Source organism: Pelmatolapia mariae, linkage group LG6 (genome assembly GCF_036321145.2).
Source record: "Pelmatolapia mariae isolate MD_Pm_ZW linkage group LG6, Pm_UMD_F_2, whole genome shotgun sequence".
NCBI lineage: Eukaryota > Metazoa > Chordata > Actinopteri > Cichliformes > Cichlidae > Pelmatolapia > Pelmatolapia mariae.
The window spans coordinates 9,770,150-9,789,171 of NC_086232.1; the positions used below are offsets into that span (position 1 = coordinate 9,770,150).

The window sequence follows — 19,022 nt, forward strand, 5'->3', positions numbered from 1 at the left end:
TTCCCTTTCCTCACCCCCAACCGGTCATGGCAAATGCCTGCCCCTACCTGAGCCTGGTTTTGCTGGAGGTTTCTTCCTGTTAGAAGAGAGTTTTTCCTTCCTACTGTCTCCACGTGCTTGCTCATAGGGGGTGATCTGACAGTTGGGTCTTTACTCTACAATATAAACGGCCTTGAGCTGACTGTTGTGATTTGAAGGGCTATATAAATACAATGGAAATGAAAAATCAAAAATTCATCAATCCGTCTGCCTGAATGAAGATGTCATCCTGGCAAACACATCTTCTCACATGGTCTATAAGGTAGCAACCACCCCATTTATGGTCCCCTGTTTAGCCTTTTTATTAGAAATATACCCTTTTGTTAGTTCTTAATTCTCATTTTTTCTCCCTCTCCACTCTCAGTAACTGTCTGTGAATTTCTAGAATGTTCTGATAGAATTTATAAACAGCCTATACAACACATATTTACAGAACTGATAGTATCAAAGGATGACATTTGGACATTGTCCATTACACTGTCCGAATAACGTCTGGTCTCCTGCCGTAGTGGCTGTCGGATATTAAAAAAAAAAGAAGGAAAAACCACCCCGAACAACAACAAAACCTTGGACAGGTGTAAGCACCTCCCTTCTCTACAGGTGGAAAATCACAGTGATGAGGCAGATCAAGCCTCTGATACTCACTGTTCAAACAGAGGGAGGCATGACTTCAGTTTGCTAAACAGGCAGTGGAACCACAGACATTTCAGCTCACTATTTCCTCACCATTAAAGCAGCAAAGACTCTCTCTCTCTCTCTGCCTCTCTCGTTCTGCCTCTATTTTTAGCAGCGCCTGAGATGAGAGACGACCCACCACTGCGGCGGTGGCAGGCGTGAGTGGGCGATGGTATAGCAAAAGCAAGAAATATTGATAGGGGAAAAAAAAGAGTTCACAAAGCCGAGCATCAGAAAAAGAGAGGAAAGAAGAAGAAAAGAAGAAAAATCAGTGAAAGTCAAAAAAGAACAGGAAGTGCCTTATTTTCATTGCTTGGAGAGAGTTTAATCAGTGCGATCCAAACGAAAGTTCACGCTCGTAAAATATGATCTCACGATCCTAGATGCAATCTGTTGCATAAACTGGGGGAGCACACTATAAAGATAAAATTAAGCCAACACCTGTACAAACGGGGGAAGAGCTTTACACTGCAGGAATGTGGACATGCAGGGCAATGACAGGAAAGAGGTAGAAGTGACTTTGTAATCTACAAAGGAGCCAACATGGCTGTCTTCACTTTCTATAACAAATATTACAGAGAAAATCTGCAGTGCATGCATCTAACATCTCAATAGTTTGCTGTAAAGTCTCAAATGATGCGTACACAACTGTTTAAATGTTAACAAATTACTTTGTTGTGCAATTCTAGAAGTCATCAAAAGTTGTCCAAGTTATAAATTATTGTAAAGCTATTATTGTTGAATTGCTTGCTGACAGTAGTGAAGTGTCCGTGCTGATAGACAACAAAAAAATCTATATACAGTACTGTGCAAAAGTCTTGAGTCACCCATTATATCTTTACATTTTAATAGGAAAATGGGAAGTATGTGCACCATGTTGTACGTCTCTCTTGACCCACTGATGTGAACAATGCTGATGACAATTTGAATCAAACATAGATTCATCACTCCATAAGACCCATTGCTCTTGTGTAATTTGTCATACCTCAGTGTTAAAGGCTTGACAAAGAAGGTATCTTGACTTTTTTATATTTGCAATAACGCTTCAGCTCTCATCTATGAAACTTTATCAGAACCTTCAAGAGCGGTATTTAACCCCTAGTGCGGACTGTCTCATTTGGAAAGTGTCCTGAGGATTGTTGACCCACTGCTGATCATGTGAGTCACACAGGGTGAAGGTAATCACCCACGCCTTTTTTTAAAGACTTTAGCTCATGCAAACATAAAGACCACCATTACCTGGATGACTGAAAACCTATACAGACACACAACACACTTCGATCTTTTCTTCCTGTTTCCATTCCTTAAAAATGGCTCCTTGTCACCTTTCCACCTGAGACCATTTATGATGAGGCATCAGCGAACAATAGATGGACCACCTGAAGGGCCAGTTGCATCTCTCAGGTCCTGTGTCAGTGCTGAATTTTTTTTCCCTATTTCTTAAGGGCGTGACTTTCAGATACTGTTCATCTGCTGTAGATAGTTTTGTAGTCCTGTCAACTTTTGTCGTCTCCATGTCCACTTTCCTGAATTCTTCAAAAGGACACACTGTGCTGAGATATGTCAAGTTTGCAACTAATAACTGTTTGGAAATCACGCTGTTGGTGCAAAAGTTATGCTTCATGCCTGTAAAACTGTGTTATCTTTAGCTGAATCTAATAATAAAGAAATGGGAACAAAGTATAAAGAAACATGAAGAAATGAGTACTGTCTGAAAACTTTTGCACACTAGTGCATAACCCTCAAATATATGAAAGACAGAGAGAGAAAATTAAGATATTTAAATATTTAATTAAACAATGAAAATGCAAAAAGCCGTACCTGCTCGTGGTGCTCAATGCCCATGCTGATGGTGTTGATCAAAATGGCGATCATGATGCCTCGGTTAAAGTACTTGCTCTCCACGATGCCCCACAGTTTCATCCTGATCTCGTACCACAGCTCCTTGCATCCCTTCTTCGGACTACAACAGGACTCTGCACCTTCATGGTCTTGTTTGTCCATCCCTTTAGTACCGGACTGTACGCCATCCTTGTCTGATTCCTCCACAGTTCCATTTTCTGTTTCGTCACTCGCTGCATTTCGAACTGGTCCCACCCCGTCAGAGAGCGTCAGCGCTGCCGCGCACTGAGGGCAGCCGTCTGTGGCAGAGGCAGCAGTGAGGGCCACAGGCTCAGCGGACGAAGCATGGCCTAGTTTGTTGTGATGGGGACATGGAGGGCCTTACAAAATGCAAGATGGAGAGATTAAAGGGTGATCATATAAATCAAATAGATAAATACTACTTTCTTACAGTTACATACCATGTCTTAACCCCGCTCTTCTGTCACGTCCTTCACGTCCATTGGCCTTCCTCTCCCTTCCTTCCCCGCCTCCTCTTCCTCTTCCAACACCATGAAAGCCACGAGGTTTCCCCCGGAGGGTGTTAAAAAGGGCAACAGTTTGCCTCCTCGCCTTCCGGAGGAAATGGCAGACCAGCTGGAAGAGCTCTTCGTAGCAGTCCCCAGGTTCACTGGCCAGGGTGGAGGAGGATGAACACTGAGCTCGCTGCTCCTGCATCAGCTGATGCTCCCGCTGCTTGGTCTCTGAGAACTGGGTGGCAATGACCACGAGGCACAGGTTGATCATGAAGAAGGAACCGACCTGGGAGGATGACAGGCATGCGCACATTACATAAACAAAATTTAAAGCTGCGTGTTGCCTGACTGCCACGCGCTCTTCCCCACGCTGACCAGTGCTGAAAAAGTGTTTACTTGTGAGAATCCAAACTAATGAGATGTAATTATTTTCACAGGGCTTTTGTCTGTTTGTCTGTAATTAAAGAACAGTTTTTAAAGGCCTATTAGTAATCCTAAAACACTCCCATCCAATAAAAAGGTAATAAATCATTCTTAAATATAATGATCTGCAACAGTTGGAAGCTCCAGCATGAAACTGGAGACCCCTAATTTGGTCTGTTAGTCGACAGCTTCTGCCAGCTAATAACGCTGAATACAAAACTCTCAGCATGATGGCCTTATGCCAGAGCAGTGCAGTTCTTACCTCTAGCTTGTTAGTCCACTTGGCTGGACAACTCCAGACATAACACATTATACAATATGTTCACAAACAAATCTGCTCCATTCAGTGCCATGCTGAAAATACTTCTTTTTTTCAGCATTTTAGTATTACAACCAGCAAACCTCGCAAGTGTAAAAACCTACAAGCAATGACTAAGAGAGGAGAGCTAACATATTAGGTGGCTTGATGCTGTTGTAGCTGCAATAATTAGCAATTTTCTTTTAGAAAAACCTGTGATCACATGAGACAAGCATTATTTAATCCTCACACAATTTTCATATTTCATAATGTTCAAGAATTCTCTATCTATCTATCTATCTATCTATCTATCTATCTATCTATCTATCTATCTATCTATCTATCTATCTATTTTTAGGTTTTACAACACTCATTTGTTGAGAACAAAAACTACGATTACACAGTATCTTATCTTTTTTTACCTTAAGGCATGAAAATATATATTTTGAAAGTGAAAATGACAACAACATTCTGGTAATGCTGATACTTTATTCATATAAACATGTAATTATTACAACTATTAAACACCATCATCACTGCTCTATCACAAAAAAATCCGCAAAACTACCATCTATAATTATCAGTATCAGTTCAACATCATTTAACACTAATACAAAACACAATTACAACACATGGCAATAAAAAACTGCTTGTTGAAAACTAGTTTCTGCACTTATAGAGCATTGCTAGGACAACTTACATATGTGGGACCAGCTCCACCCAACCCCTGTTGTGATCTATTTTAATCTCAGTTAGCTTTTAGTATATTTTTAAACAGCTTCTTGTCATTCCAGGTGTAGCTCTCCGGCCTGTGACGAGTTACCCTCAAGCACAGGGGTGTCAAACATGCAGCCCGGGGGCCAGAATCTGCCCGGCAAAGGCTCTTAGAGACTTTTTCTGTAATTTGGGTTTTCTGTAATATAATAATTTTACACATTTATTCATCCATATTTTGGAGCAATTGTGACCACACAGTTTATTCTGGAATCATCTCCCTCTTCAGATTAGGTCATCTTCTTCACTAACATGTTCAAACCCAACTGAACATGTGCGTTCTTCATTAGCATTAACTTACAGTGTCATTTTCCCCCAGTGCATCTCTTTTACTTTTATGTGTCAAATTCGTCAAAGAATATATATTTAACATTTAGAGATTTTTTACTGCTGTTGTATGTCAAAATATGTCAGATATGACCCGAACAGTATGCAAGGACAGAACATAGGTATGAAAAATCTTGTTACTAAGACTTTGTTCTAAAGGCAGACACATTATCACAGAGATGCAAAGCAGAGGAACTTATTTAGACACCGTCACATACCTCGTCCTGGATGGATCATCAGTTTTTGTGGTGCATTTGCTAAAATGTCTGATTCTTAATGGTAGAAGTCTGCATTCATAAAAAAGTAAGTTGAGAAGTTCATGAAGTCTGATAAGGTGTATTGTGGTAGCTAAACTCTTCTGAACTTACAATAGGCAGAGTCTGGTGTTTATGGAGAAAACTGGTAACAGAATATTCAGCTTAGTTTAACCTTGACTTGGAATCTCTTAAGATGTCTGTGCTTTCAGCAGTCTGCTAACTACCAGGCTAACTACTAAACTTACCTCCATACAGCTACAGCACAACATATAAAAAGCTTGTGGGCGTATTGGGACTGTTAGGACAAGGTGTCTACCCGCAACTGAAACCTGGCGTTGAACATTGTAATGCATGATTAATAATGAAACACGTATCTGGTGTGATACATGAAAAACTGAGAGCAGAAAGGTCAGAAGAGGGAAAAAAGAGGTTTCTTTCACCGTCACTCCTTTAACTAAAACTTAAGGTTGTGTTTTCTTGCTTAACCACTGATATCATTCAGCCACTGTTGAAGCTTTTATTTAGATGTTTTAGGCTCATTTTCCATGAGACACAACTGGTAAAACAGATTTAGAAGAAAAAAAGGGAAAAAAAGAGATGACAAAATAGGTCAAGGTCACCAAGAAACGCTAAGCGGAAAGAAAACAGGAGGAAAGCAAGAAGGTGGGGAGGGAAATGAAGCCTGGTGCTCTGCAGGCTGTGATCAATAGTGATTGTAAGCCCCATAACCTCACTAAACCACTGCGACAAAGACTACGGAAAAAGCAGAATGTATGTGTGTGTCCGTTTTAGTGTGTGAGACTGCCTTTTCATTGATTCAAAGCAGAGATTTGTGGTCAGACTGGTTCATGCCAGTTCACTGGACTCGCGTACTAAAAGGGAGGCAGTGGGTCCCAGCACCCGCTCAGCACCCTCGCTGATCCCATCAAATATTTATGCTCACACTCAGCTGGAATGGCTGAAATACAATTAGATTAGTCTGTGTGTCTCGGTGTGTGCACTTTTAGAGTTTGCAGCAGAGCGGCTAGGTGTGAGAGGCAACTAGTGTTTGAAGAATAGTGAAAGAAATAATTACGTTGCCTTCTAAACAAGAAAGCTGCAAAAATCTATGTTTTCTACAAAAAACAAGACCATGTGAAAGGCTTGCAAACCTTTTTTAGGGCATTATTTTGGGAGTGCATCACATTTACTATTTGGTTTTGTGCTTTTTTCAGTCCAAATGGTAGCCACAGCAAAATGGACTTTTGGTACATTACAGTTTTCTAATGGTGCAGTTTGCAATTGTTCCAGCACACACTTCACACCGAGTACCAATGTGCAGACAGACAAATCTAATGATTAAATAGTAACGATATTCAGACGTAGTTTCTTCGTAGTACTGTGAATAAAGAGACAGTGTTAGCCGAGATCAAGCCAGTGCTAAAAAGACTCTTTTTTAGTGATATCCCGAAATGAACACAATCAAATGACCACCAACAAAAATGGTGAAGTCCATATTAGCTGAGGCTGTTTTCTTTGGCTCATTATGCATTTGTACTGTAAAGCTTCATCAGATCAGGCTTGCAGCATTTTGATGAATCTGAGCACAGATATAACCCTGCACACTGCAGAATTGCAGAATCTGCTAACTGGTCACTTGTGTTTATTAATGCTCTGCCATGGGCATGTATGGCTGCCATACATGCCCATGGCAGAGCATTGCGTCATATTTGACAGATTATTAAACTTCTCATATTGAAACAAATTAATCTTTTTATTATTTGTTTATATCAAGGTTTTTTGAGGCTCTTTGAGGGGTTTTCTGCATCAATATCTCTGTGGACCTCATAATGATAGTTCCAGTGCCCAGGCAGTAAACACACACAAATGATTTCAGAAAAACAAACACGACGATAAAAAAGCTGTGATGTGTAATAAAGCAACTTCTGCAAGGTGTTCAGGTCCAATTGTGATTCAGAAATGTAGTGCTGAACTCTGGAGTTATTGTTTTTGAGCATATGTTATGACATATAACCACCAGTCTCTTGCTTTCTTTTATGCAAAAGGTATCGCCAGGACACGCGTGGACTGAAGCAGATTATTGCAGACACTGAAAGTATCTGTTAGAAGAAGGGGTACACAGAGGAGGTGTATTAAATGATGTATGCTGTTTTAAACTCACAATATGCATATCTGGGTGTTACAAACTATGTTTTTAGCCTAGAGTTCGGTGGATTCCTCCTATCCTTTGCTAAAAACACAATATTTTAACTACATTTTGCTGATGACTCTGTGAACTTTCCTTAAAAATATACAGTAACAGGACAGGACATCCTCTCTTGTTGTGGCACATGCCCATATATGTAAACGAGCTCGATGTTAATACCAGGTATAAGCGAACACAGAAGGTGAGATTAAAAAGTGTCAAATCAGGAGGATTACTACGCTTTACAGTTTTGCAACAAAACAGGTTGAGGATGGCATTTGTAGATGTTAAAGCTTAATTCCACAGGGCCAAACTATCTTCCATGCAAAGCCTTTAATTCCACTGAGTCCTCTTGTCTAAACTGCTCTACATGATGGTAATCACTGCAAAGCATCTCTCTAACTCTCTCCATCTTTAGCTCACTTTTTTCATCTGTCTCTCCATCTGTCACTCGGTCTCTATATCTCTCTCTCACGGCTGTTTTCATCTAGCTTCCTTCTAGCACTCTCTTGTACTCACTCTCTCGCGCTCTCAGTTCAATTCAATTTTGCACACTTAATCTGCATGCATGTTACGTGAGTGAAATCGTCAAAGCATCTAAACGCAACCTGAACTTATATCTCTCTCGTTTGCTGGCACCTCTCTCTTTCTCTGTCTCGATTGCTGTTGCTTTCTGCATTCCATCTCTCAGCACATGGTGTCATGCAGCATTAAAGAAAGAATGATGAAAAGTCTCCTCATCTGTTTCCCAGGGAGATGAGGACACGCCTGCCATGTGAGCAGAACTTTTAACATGTAAATAGTAAATCCCTTTCCTCCACTAAGCCTGTTTGTGAAACAAGCCTTGAAACATGCCGAAACAAAGCCAACAAGAGACTGGCAGTTAAATCTTTTCTCGATGGGGGGGAAGACATATGCAACAACTGCAGGGAGCAAAATCAAGCAGAGATGCTTAGTCAACAACATGATGAATTAGAACACGTTCATCTTGAAAAAATTTAATTATTGGAGATTTGCATCCTCATTTAGATCATATTTGATGCATTTATGCTTTGGTATATTCGTAAGAGGACAAGCAAGGAGGAATTTTAGTTTCAGTCCCAGCAGTGAAGTTGATTGTGTTACAACATTTGATGATGGTCAAGTTTTCAATTTTCTTTTTAATGGGGATTTTAAAGTTACAAGAGGGTGCTACTGTACCGAGACAGAATGTAAAAGAGACAGGAGCAATAACACCCATTAGCTCGTTGGGAATTGTCTAGAGCATCTCAGGCTGTATTTTTACATAGTTGAATTAAAGATCACATGGAGCTGTCAGGGTAAAAAGCCTTTCTTGTCTGAGCCTGACTGTTATTTCATTTCTCACATACAGCTTCCCCAGGTACTGGTGAGGAAAGTTTAGGGTTACAGTCTGCATGTGAAACAGCGTAAGAACTTATTATTAACATTATTAACTAGTTTGTGCATTTATTATCCAGCCCTCAGAGTTATGGCTGGATCAGGAGACCCTTAATGCTTCCGTTATTACGCTGCAAGAGGCCTGGGCTGCTGGGGACTTCCCATGATGCACTGAGTGTTTCTTCTTCACTCACTTCTTTTCACTTTCCATGTTTCCATTTAATCATTTGTTATTATTAATCTCTGGCTCTCTTCCACAGTGTGTTTTTATCCTGTCTTTCTCCCCTTACCCGTAACTGGTTGCAGCAGATGGCCGCCCCTCCCTGACCATGGTTCTGCTGGAGGTTTCTTCCTGTTAAAAGGGAGTTTTTCTTTACCCCTGTTGCCAAGCACTGGGTGACAGGGGGTCATCATATTGTGGGGGTTTCTCTCTATTATTATAGGCCTTTACCTTACAATATAAAGCACCTTGAGTCGACTGTTTGAAAGTGAATTGGACTGAACTGAATTGAACTGACTGTTATAAAGCCACAGACACATTAGCAGGTTGACGTGCTATAAAATATTAATATGTTACTGCACTAATGTACTAATACTACAGTTTTAAGTCCCTGTCAAGTGAAAGTGACAATTATTACACTTTACATGTCAGCCTAATAAAAACTGACAGTTAAGAATACTGGCCCCAAAGAGACAATCAACAGTTGAAACTGGAAAGCTGTTAAATAAATATGATGTCATGATGGCACATGCACATAGCAGAGGTTCACAACTGCTGCAGAAGCTGTGCTGAATACATGCAAAATAAGAGCATAACTTCCAATGGGGAAGAAAAAAAAAATACAAAAATTAAGACATTAATTAATTTACAAATTGCAAAATAACAGTCTGGATTTAACTCAAGATAGCTCCTTAGTTGTAGGTTTGCTTCTAAATAGATGCTGCTTAGAATAATACCAACTAAGAGAAAACCAATATGTTAGACTCAGATACAAATCAGAGTCTAATATGCACTCGTGTGAAAATGAAAGTTTTCACATCCTTTGTACACTCGTACTGCTTCCATTAAGAGTCAAGCTGCAGCCAGGAGCTGCTAAACAATCAACTTGATTGGTTAGAAAGTGTGACCACCTCTATAAGAGCAGAGGTTTTGGCAATTTATAAGTCTGGACTATTCAGGGGTGATTTAACATAATGCACAATGTTTTCAAGATATACCAACAAATTTACCACAAGGTACGAAATGCAAAACACCCATTTGAGCTACATCTTAGACTCTACGAGCCTGCAGTCTATGGAAAAGATCTATATAAATCTTATAAAGTTTGTATCTGTCTTGTGTGAAACTTGTATGAGACGCATACAAGAGTGAAAACAGATATAAGATCCCTTGAAAAATTATATAAATAAAACGTGTATGTTTTGGATACTTCCTAAAACAATATATGAAAGTAATGAGAAAGTGGCCACTTTCATGAGTAAATCATATAAGCCTTATATGATTCACTATATGAAGTAGGCCACATCTTATGCAAGTCTTTTATAAGTTTTTTCTATTTCTTTTCCATATGGGTAGGTTAGAATATTAAATGTTAAAGTTTATGACAGCACAGCTTAGGTTTGCAAAGCTGCTTCTGAACAAATTACAAGACTAACTGAATCATTTCATTTAGATGGACAAAATCAGTGTAGATGATTTGGGCTTCTTTTGCATCATGAACTCCTTTGTACACCAAAGTATTCCAAAGTCAAATTTAAGGCCATCTGCCAAACAGCTAAAGCTTTAAATCTACAACAGAATGGTTGAAAAAAAGAATCAAGGTGTTGCAGTGGTCCAAAGTCTAGACTTTAAGAGAGCTGTGAACAAATGAATGCTTGCACACCACAACGATGAAATGTTTTCAGAAAAGTGGACCAAAATCCCCCACGACGACATGAGAGACTGCTAAAGTCATACAGAAAACAACTGCTTCATAATGACTGCTGCTAAAGGTGGTTCTGCACGCCACTAAATCGGGGGGTCATTTTTCACGGGACTGCATGTATGAATCATATATGCTTATGTTGCTTAAGAGTTCACTGCAGTATTTTTTCTATATATTCTATGTAGTGTTTTCACTAAACTTCCTATTTCTGAGCTGAGCTGTGCAGTTTGTCATGTTAATTTCCACTGGTGAGGGACAGACAGACATGTCATATGACACACTGTTAAACCTGATACTGTGATCTCCTTCAATACGTGAGCCCTGAGGGATTCACTCTAATTATCTGGATTTTACCTAAGATCAAAGAGAGACACCAACATGTGGTTGCTTCCTCTCGCCCGTCCTCCAATCCTCTCTCTGATTTCATGCTGACATTCTAGTCCACCTAGTCCTGCTCTCCCTGTCACCGATCCATCCACCCTGTTCCCATCCTTCCTTCACTTCCTCCCCCCTTCATCACTTGCTCTCTTAAGCTTGCTCGCAGTCCTTCTCCTCACTTTCCACACCTCATCTCCATCTGTCTAACAACCCCCAGCCCTCATCCACCCACCGCCCCTTCTCTCACATTTCATCATCTACTAACCCTCACTCCAGCCTTTGGTTATTTCCTTCCTTCCTTTCATCCTCCTTCCACTCTTCATCAGTTATATATATATTATTTTTTTGAAAAGGCAACCATTACATCACAAATTGGATGTAGTGAGGCAATTTTCGGCTGTATGTGTTTCTACATAAATGAGAACGAGTAGAGTGACCGATACATGAATATTGCCCAGCATACACGTCAGTGAGAAAGAGGAGAGCGAATGAAAGCAGCAGGTGAGTATTAGAAGGGAGCCGGGAGGTGGTAGAGATTTTTTAAAAAAAGGAAAAGAAAGGGTAGTCGCAAGCAGGTTAAAGAAAAGAGTGATACCAGAAGGGAATGAGTGAGGAAAGATGGATGAAGTAGAGAGGGGTAGTGGTAGAATAAAGTCATGGACTGATCTATGACAGGACAAGGTAAGAAACACAGGGTGCAGCTTGAAGAGATTGACAGATTTAAGGCGATAGAAGGATGTAGAAAGTAATCTTAAAATAAATTAAGAGGTAAAGAATGAAAGGAGCATTGGCTCGAAGAGGAAACTGGAAAAGAGGAAAAGCTTCTGTCTGAATCTGAAGGCAGGCAATTAAAAGTATAATAAAAAGACAAGACAGCCCCTGGGTTGGGGAAGTAGTCGGGACTGGCAGTCGTGCTGCATTATAACACTTTCAAATACTCACACACACACACACGCACACACACACACACACGCACACACACACGCACACACACACGCACACACGCGAGACAGGCTAAAAAGAAATATATTGCACCAACATGCACCAATGCTCACACACAAAAAGCATGAATATACTGTGGCACACATACACAGAGGGAAACAAAAGGATTGAAATTAAAAAGAACTTTATCAGAAAAAATGATGGATTCTTCAGCTCAGCTTTCAACTGCGTCACTGACAGCTCTGTGTGTGTGTGTGTCGTATAAAAAGAAGGAAGGTATCTCAACACAGTCATATATCATGCTCACAAAAATCAAATACATCAGCAATTAACCTCAATAAGTACATTTTAAGCAAGTTTCCTTAAAGCAAATGCTGAAGCACCTGAGCACTGGTCATTGTCTAATGTGTCCACATTCACTCTGTTGTTGTAAATACGAGTAAAGCCATGTCTTACTTACAATTATAAGCAGGATGAAGTAGATGAAGTTATAGAATGAATGAGCATCCATCACGTAGTACATGATTTCCACCCAGCCCTCCAGAGTGATCACCTACAAACAGAAAGACATTTGACAGAACTTGTTAAAGGAACAGTTTTTTAATCCTTGACTGGAAACTGGAAACAAGAAGAAGCATCTGGCTTGTCTCTATCTGAAGGTATCAGTTCAGCTTTATTTATATAGCACCAAATTACAACAACAGTTGCCTCAAGGTGCTTTATATTGCATAAAAAGACCTTACAATAATACAAAGAAAACAGAGAAAACCCCAATAATCATATGACCCCCTTTCAGCAAGCACTTTGGCAACAGTGAAAGGAAAAACTCCCTTTTAACAGGAAGAAACCTCCAGCAGAAACAGGCGGCCACCTGCTGCGACCAGCTGGGGTGTCACAATCCATCACAAATGCTCACAAACGTATATACAGTATGCTCTAAACGCAAACATGATGATTTATAAATGTTAAACGGGGTTATTCTGTGGACGGATCCTTGCTGGAAGTAGTAAGGAGCCTCCTTGATAGGCAGAGTGAAGCGTCCACTAGTTACCTCCAACCCAAACAACCCAACCCATAACTCTCTGTAAAATGGAGACAATGTGTTTTTACAACTTGATATTAATCTATTTTAATATAGTTTAAACATGTTGATTCAAGTGCTGATTAGGTGTTGTTATGTTTGGGCAGAGCTATGCAAGCTTCCCCGTTTCCGGTCTTTGTACTAAGCAAGGAAAGAAAGTCAGTTTTTAAGAAAAAGCATACAGACTTTTTCCCCAAGTTTTTATTTCTAAAAAGTAAGGTAGATGAAATTTAATTCATATTACTCCTGCTCAGATATAGATGTAACCAAGAAAACAATGGCAGGGAGGTAACTGGTATCAGCTCTTTCACAGCCATCAATACGTTTCAGTGTGTTGATGTAATACTCTGAATGTTTTCTTGGTTATTTTTCCTGCTGTTGTTTTTGAACAGTATATAATTAGTTTCCATTATTTTCATTTATATCAATTTATATTTATATGCATTATAATCGTTACATCCTCCTCTGCTTAGCCAAATCATGGTTGCAGGGGTCCATCCCAGTGTGACACGGTTGGTTGCAGGATGGCAGGAGGCCAATCATCAGTTACCTAAATACCTAAACCCACACATTTTTGAACCTGTGGGAGAAGCTGGAGAACCTTCACTGACATGCAAAGTCCATATATAAACCCCCACCCAGCCTAATTTAAACCCAGTACCTTGATTTTGGTGAGGCAACATTGCTAATCACTCCAACACACTGCCACCTGGATATGTATCCCTTGTATTATTTAACAGCATCAGATATCATGAATTATAAAAATGACAGAGGATGAATCATCACACAGTTAAACAGTGTTTTAATTACTCGATTTACTTGTAGAGCCTCAGGTTAAAAAAAAGAAACCTACCTGAAAGATGACAATCCAGGCAAAGGCAATGTTGTCAAAGTTGATGGCTCCTTTGTGGGGGTTGCTGTACCCAGTATGACACCTGGTGTAGTACTGGTTCCAGTTCACACAGAGCCCTGCTACACTGACGCTGCCGTTGGCCAGGGGCTCGGGGCTCAGACCGATAGACTGGCGATACAGGATGTCATCTTTGTCCAGGCAGCATGTCTTGCCTCCTTCTCGGCGGGCCGGTACATCGGAGCAAGACATGATGCCATTGTCAACAGGAAGGGAGCAGATAAAAGGACGCTCGTCATCCTCATCAGCCATGTAGTAAGGCCGAGGGAGACTGACTCCGCTACTGCTGGAAGAGTCGAGGAAGGAGACGATGATTACAACAGTATCCTAAAAACAAAACATTTCCTTGTACAACATAATGTTAAAAATGATAAGTACACTTTAAAATGGGTCAAAAAAGAGGGAAAAGGAAAAAACTGAAGAAAAAATACAGATGAAAGACAATCTGAAATCAGTCTTAAATATTTATGAATCGAATGGTGAAAAAATTTGCTTGTCAGAGACAAAGACTAAGAAGAAGGCAAAGCACTGGTACACGTAAAGCAGTGAGTGTATTTTGTTGCTAGTTTTAAACATCCAGTCATAGTAAAATCAGCATAAAATGTGTGTATTGTAGACAGGAATAGTGTATTTCATCAACAAAGTCTCACAATTAAACCAGGCAGAACAGAAGTCATATTATATGGGTGAAAGCGAATTTTGCAACATTTTGAGGTATTTTTTTAATGAAGATATCTAATAAATGATCAGAGAAGAAGAAAACAAAATCCTCTCTAAACTTGCCATTCTCATCCATCTGTCTCTTTACAAGTATAGTGGCATGCAAAGAGATGCACACAAGCCTAGATCAAAGCTTCATGTGTAATGGTGCATTTTAAGTTTGTTATATGAGTGCTCACAAGTGGAGAGATGAGTGGATGAAAGGACAGAGATAGAGAGAGATGATTATGTGTGTAACAGTAAAATTGAAAGAAATACACCACGAGCAGATGCACGCACACAGACACAGAGTCAGGGCGGTAGTGATGGAGACATTTTAACCCTGACACATCTAGCTGACAGTCTGCGGTCTGACTCTGTTTGACAGCCGTTGTCTGTCCGCGGCGCACCGTTTCCGTGTGACGAACATTTTTCTTGATGCAAGATTGATCATGTACTGGCTACAAAGGGAGCCCGAGAACAAGCCGTCAGACTCGCTGTTCAGTCCAGCAATCTGCGTGTTTCTCACACGGAATGTGAAATTTTCTTTTTGGATTTTTTCTTTTCGTGTTTCACAAACTACAGAAACACAAACATATTGGAGGCTTTAAAGTCGTCTATGCAAACAGAATTTTAACAATGTGTTCAAAGCCTGACTCAAACCTGTTAAACATTTCACAGCTGTGTGATTTATAGTGCTTTTTGCTGAAAAAAATCTTTTGACTGACAAGTTTAGTTTGTGTCACCTTCTAAAGCGTGACTTTTAAAGTGTTAAAATCCATTTTTGTCAAGGAGTATGATGGGATTTTGAAATGTAGTGCAAATACTTTTTTTAAATAGAAGAAACCGAATAGTGGAGAGTTTACACATACGTAAGAAGCGAGAGATTGCTGGTTTGATGTCAGGAAGTACAAATCCCCCGGTGGTTGCATCAGGAAGGGCATCAGGCTTAAAAAGCTAGCAAATCAAAACTGTGGAGCAACCAACTGCGGCAACCCCTTGTGAAGGGAGCAGCTGAAAGTACCTTTTAAAAGGATGAAACTAGAATCACCATTGTGGTTGTGGTGCTTCGCAAACATGCATGACACATAAAAAATATGCACTAGTTTCATCACTGTATTGTTTTATCCCGTTGAACATTTGTGTGGAACTGTGTCCTTGACTTTGATCATTAAAATCAAATCAGTTTTGCTTTGACTTCAAGTGCAAAATTTTAAGAAATTCTTTCAAAGAGTTCCTGAGTTAGCGAGACAGCCAGATAGGCAAAAAACGGAATGCGCCGTCATAGACGTGAAAAAAGTTTTTGGGGAAACATTTATCTCAGCCAGCCCAAGGATTATGTCAGTGACCAGTGTTGGATGTAATCTAACAAAGCACCATACCATACCAGCTTTATTTATAAAGCAAAACCAGGGTTCCCAAAGTCCACAAAGAGATTACATTAAGAGATTTAAAAACAAGTACAAGAACTTTAAAAAAGCACGGTAATCAGATTACAATTTTGAGCACCACAGTCGCATTTATCACATTACAGCTTCAATTATGTCATTCATTGCATGAGTAAGGTTTCTTTCAAGCTTGCATTAAACGCGCCTCTTGCTATGATCAGCAAACTTCACTTAACTTCAAACATCTCTTCACGCTAACACAGAGTAAGTAGCAAAGAACCCAGAGAGGGTTCTGTGAGGGCTTATAACCTGAATGTTATTTATATGTCTATGTTACAGAGTAATGCAAAAGTAAACTAATGGCTAGTGTAACATATTACTTTCTTCTGGGAGTAATATATTAATATTTGTATGACCTCAATACTCTTAATAACTCTGTGTGATATGAAGGAAATATACAAAGTACTAGACAGTGCCTACATGTAATGTGGGGACAGCATGTTGTTAGTGGTACCGAACATAAAGTCCACAAGCAGCTACTGTCACTAATAAAAAAGGACCTAACCAGACCAAACTGTGGGCATGTTTCGACCACCTTTCATGTGCTAAACATGTTATTCGCTATCTAGCCTGCAAACTGACATCAGCAGCATTTGTTCCTCAGTTAATTCTAATTTGGTAGCTCGTCCAGCAGGTTGCATGACAAGATGAAGAAGATGCAGACAAGAAGACGTTAGATAAGCAGACTTTAAAAGAAAAGCTAATGCGGTTTGTTGTTCTAAGTCTGGCGCTCGTGTTATGCAGCAGGCTGCTGTCTGGTTCAGCGTGACCGTCTGCTCTGCCTGTTATAGAACGCTGATGCTACTTCTCAATTTATGACTTGATTAGCTGCGTCAAAGAAAGGTCTGTGTTTAATGAAACCAAGAAAATGTAAGACACACGATATAAAAGCAGTTGACAAAGGAATAAAGCTGAAATGATGAAAAGAGAAGACAATAAACCAAACATGAGGAGGAAGAGAGTAAATGTGACCGTCTTGGCAATATTAGGAAAATGAAAAGATAGAGGCTGAAAAAAAGAGCGAAGCTGTGTGTGATTTTATTTCAGTGTGGGGTAGGGTTGCTATTTAGAAGGCAGACCAGAGAACGACATACTGGTTAGCAGTTACAATTGACCTGGTATTTATGATGACTGAATAGAAGCAGCACAGTAACTAGCCTCTGTCTAACACACTCTGTGTATACGTAGGTCTTTGTATTGCTTCCACTGACTCTGTCCCTGCGTACTGCAGGCTCAGCAGAAGCTATTAACAAGCCAAAAAACTTGATCTGAAACAGCATAACACTGGATATTTTTGACCAGGTCTCTTCAGTTTTCTTCCAGGTGCACTGATTCTATTTGAAAAAGTTGTTTTTAACCCAAATGTCTGAAGCTAAGACGGTAGCTCTGGTAGATATGAACCACGTATGCCCTTCCACTGAACTTTGTAAGTGTGTTTTAAGCTAAACTTTGTTTCAGTTTAGCTTCGGATTACTGTAGAGTCTCTGGTTTACCAGCAGAGGTTCATAAAATTCTGTTAGACTGCTCCTAAGCAAATATCAGATCATCAGTATATATTAGCCACCTCATATTGTCTGGGATAATAACACAATAAATCTGTACCCAATATAGTGTTACCAAGATATACTTATACCATGCATTTACACATCCTAGCACAGGAATGTTTAAGACGTCTATCAGAACAATTGATTTGTCAGTGGACAGCAAATATTGTGTCATTTCTGCTGAATTCCCTGTTATGCTGTGTGCTCCTCACATAACTTAAAATGTTTAGTTTATTTAACTAAGCAAATGCATGCTAGATATCTAAAAGTACAAAAGAGGCGGCTTTAGCTCTCTCACAAATATTAATCAATGAAACTAGCACACTAGTTTCACATGAAACCAGCACACACACAGTGTCTTTTGTCCTGTCTTACTTCCCTCATCCCCAACTGGTCAGAGGATGGCTGCCCCTCCCTGAGTCTGGAGGTTTCTTTCTATTAAAAGGAAGTTTTTCCTTCCCACTGTCACCAAGTCCTTCCTCGAGGGGGGTCGTTTGATTGTAGGGTCTTTATCTTACAATATAAAGCACCTTGAGGCTAGTGCTGTTGTGATTTGCCATTATATAAATAAAACTGATATGAAGTATCTCACTGACTCTCTCTGGACATCTCAATCCAGAGATATTAGTTTCTAGGGGTATTTCCATGCTCATGTTCCTCTTAGGGATGTAAATGTGCAGTGTATTGTCTGCACAAATGAGCATGTGTTCCCAGATATACCCCTGTGTTGTTCATCCTTTTCACGGTCCTTACCGGAGGTCTGAGAAGAACAAGTAAATATGAGAAAAATGTGACAGACAGCCAACCATCCACAAGTCCCAACCTCTGTGCACGACTGAGCCAACATCCACTGACAGCAGATATCACAGCCTCGCTCATTATCAGTTTGGACATCAGCTGTGTGTTCCTGTATACTGAGGTGATTATGTTCGTCACCAGAGAGTGTCAGACAGACAGCAGTCATTTCACAGCTGAAGAGATGTTGGATTCCTGACAGCAGAGGCACCAGCTAAAGCAGCTGTTTCATACCTCTTGCTCTTGTTTCTGGAAACCTGGCAGTGTGAATTACAACCGTTCACACACTGTTTACATCAGCTCTTTGACAAAAAAGGGTGGAAAAAGAGTACTTGTGCGAATGTTTTACCAAAATTGGATGACATTATTGAGATTTACTCAGGAAGATCAGGGCATCCCATGATTACATCCCCTCTCCATTTCATCTCAGAATTGGTTACTATGGTGATGACCTACCCCAAAGCCTCTCATCAGATCATTATTTTCTTTCCGGGCTTGTAAGTGCGAACTGTCGTCCAGCCCACTCTGTGCAGCCAAACTGGCCCAATCAAATGCTTGGCCTCAGAT

General features: G+C 40.1%; 1 protein-coding gene across 1 annotated transcript in view; it reads right to left on the reverse strand.

The window, feature by feature from the left end:
* Nucleotides 1-19,022, reverse strand: part of LOC134628446 (voltage-dependent T-type calcium channel subunit alpha-1I-like) — a 190,994-nt gene that overhangs the window by 94,325 nt on the left and 77,647 nt on the right. The window contains exons 6-9 of the mRNA XM_063475124.1: nt 13,913-14,255; nt 12,439-12,531; nt 3,018-3,357; nt 2,536-2,936 (exon numbers count right to left, since the gene is read on the reverse strand). Coding sequence (XP_063331194.1) covers nt 2,536-2,936; nt 3,018-3,357; nt 12,439-12,531; nt 13,913-14,255 — 1,177 coding nt within the window. The remainder of the gene's footprint in view (nt 1-2,535; nt 2,937-3,017; nt 3,358-12,438; nt 12,532-13,912; nt 14,256-19,022) is intronic.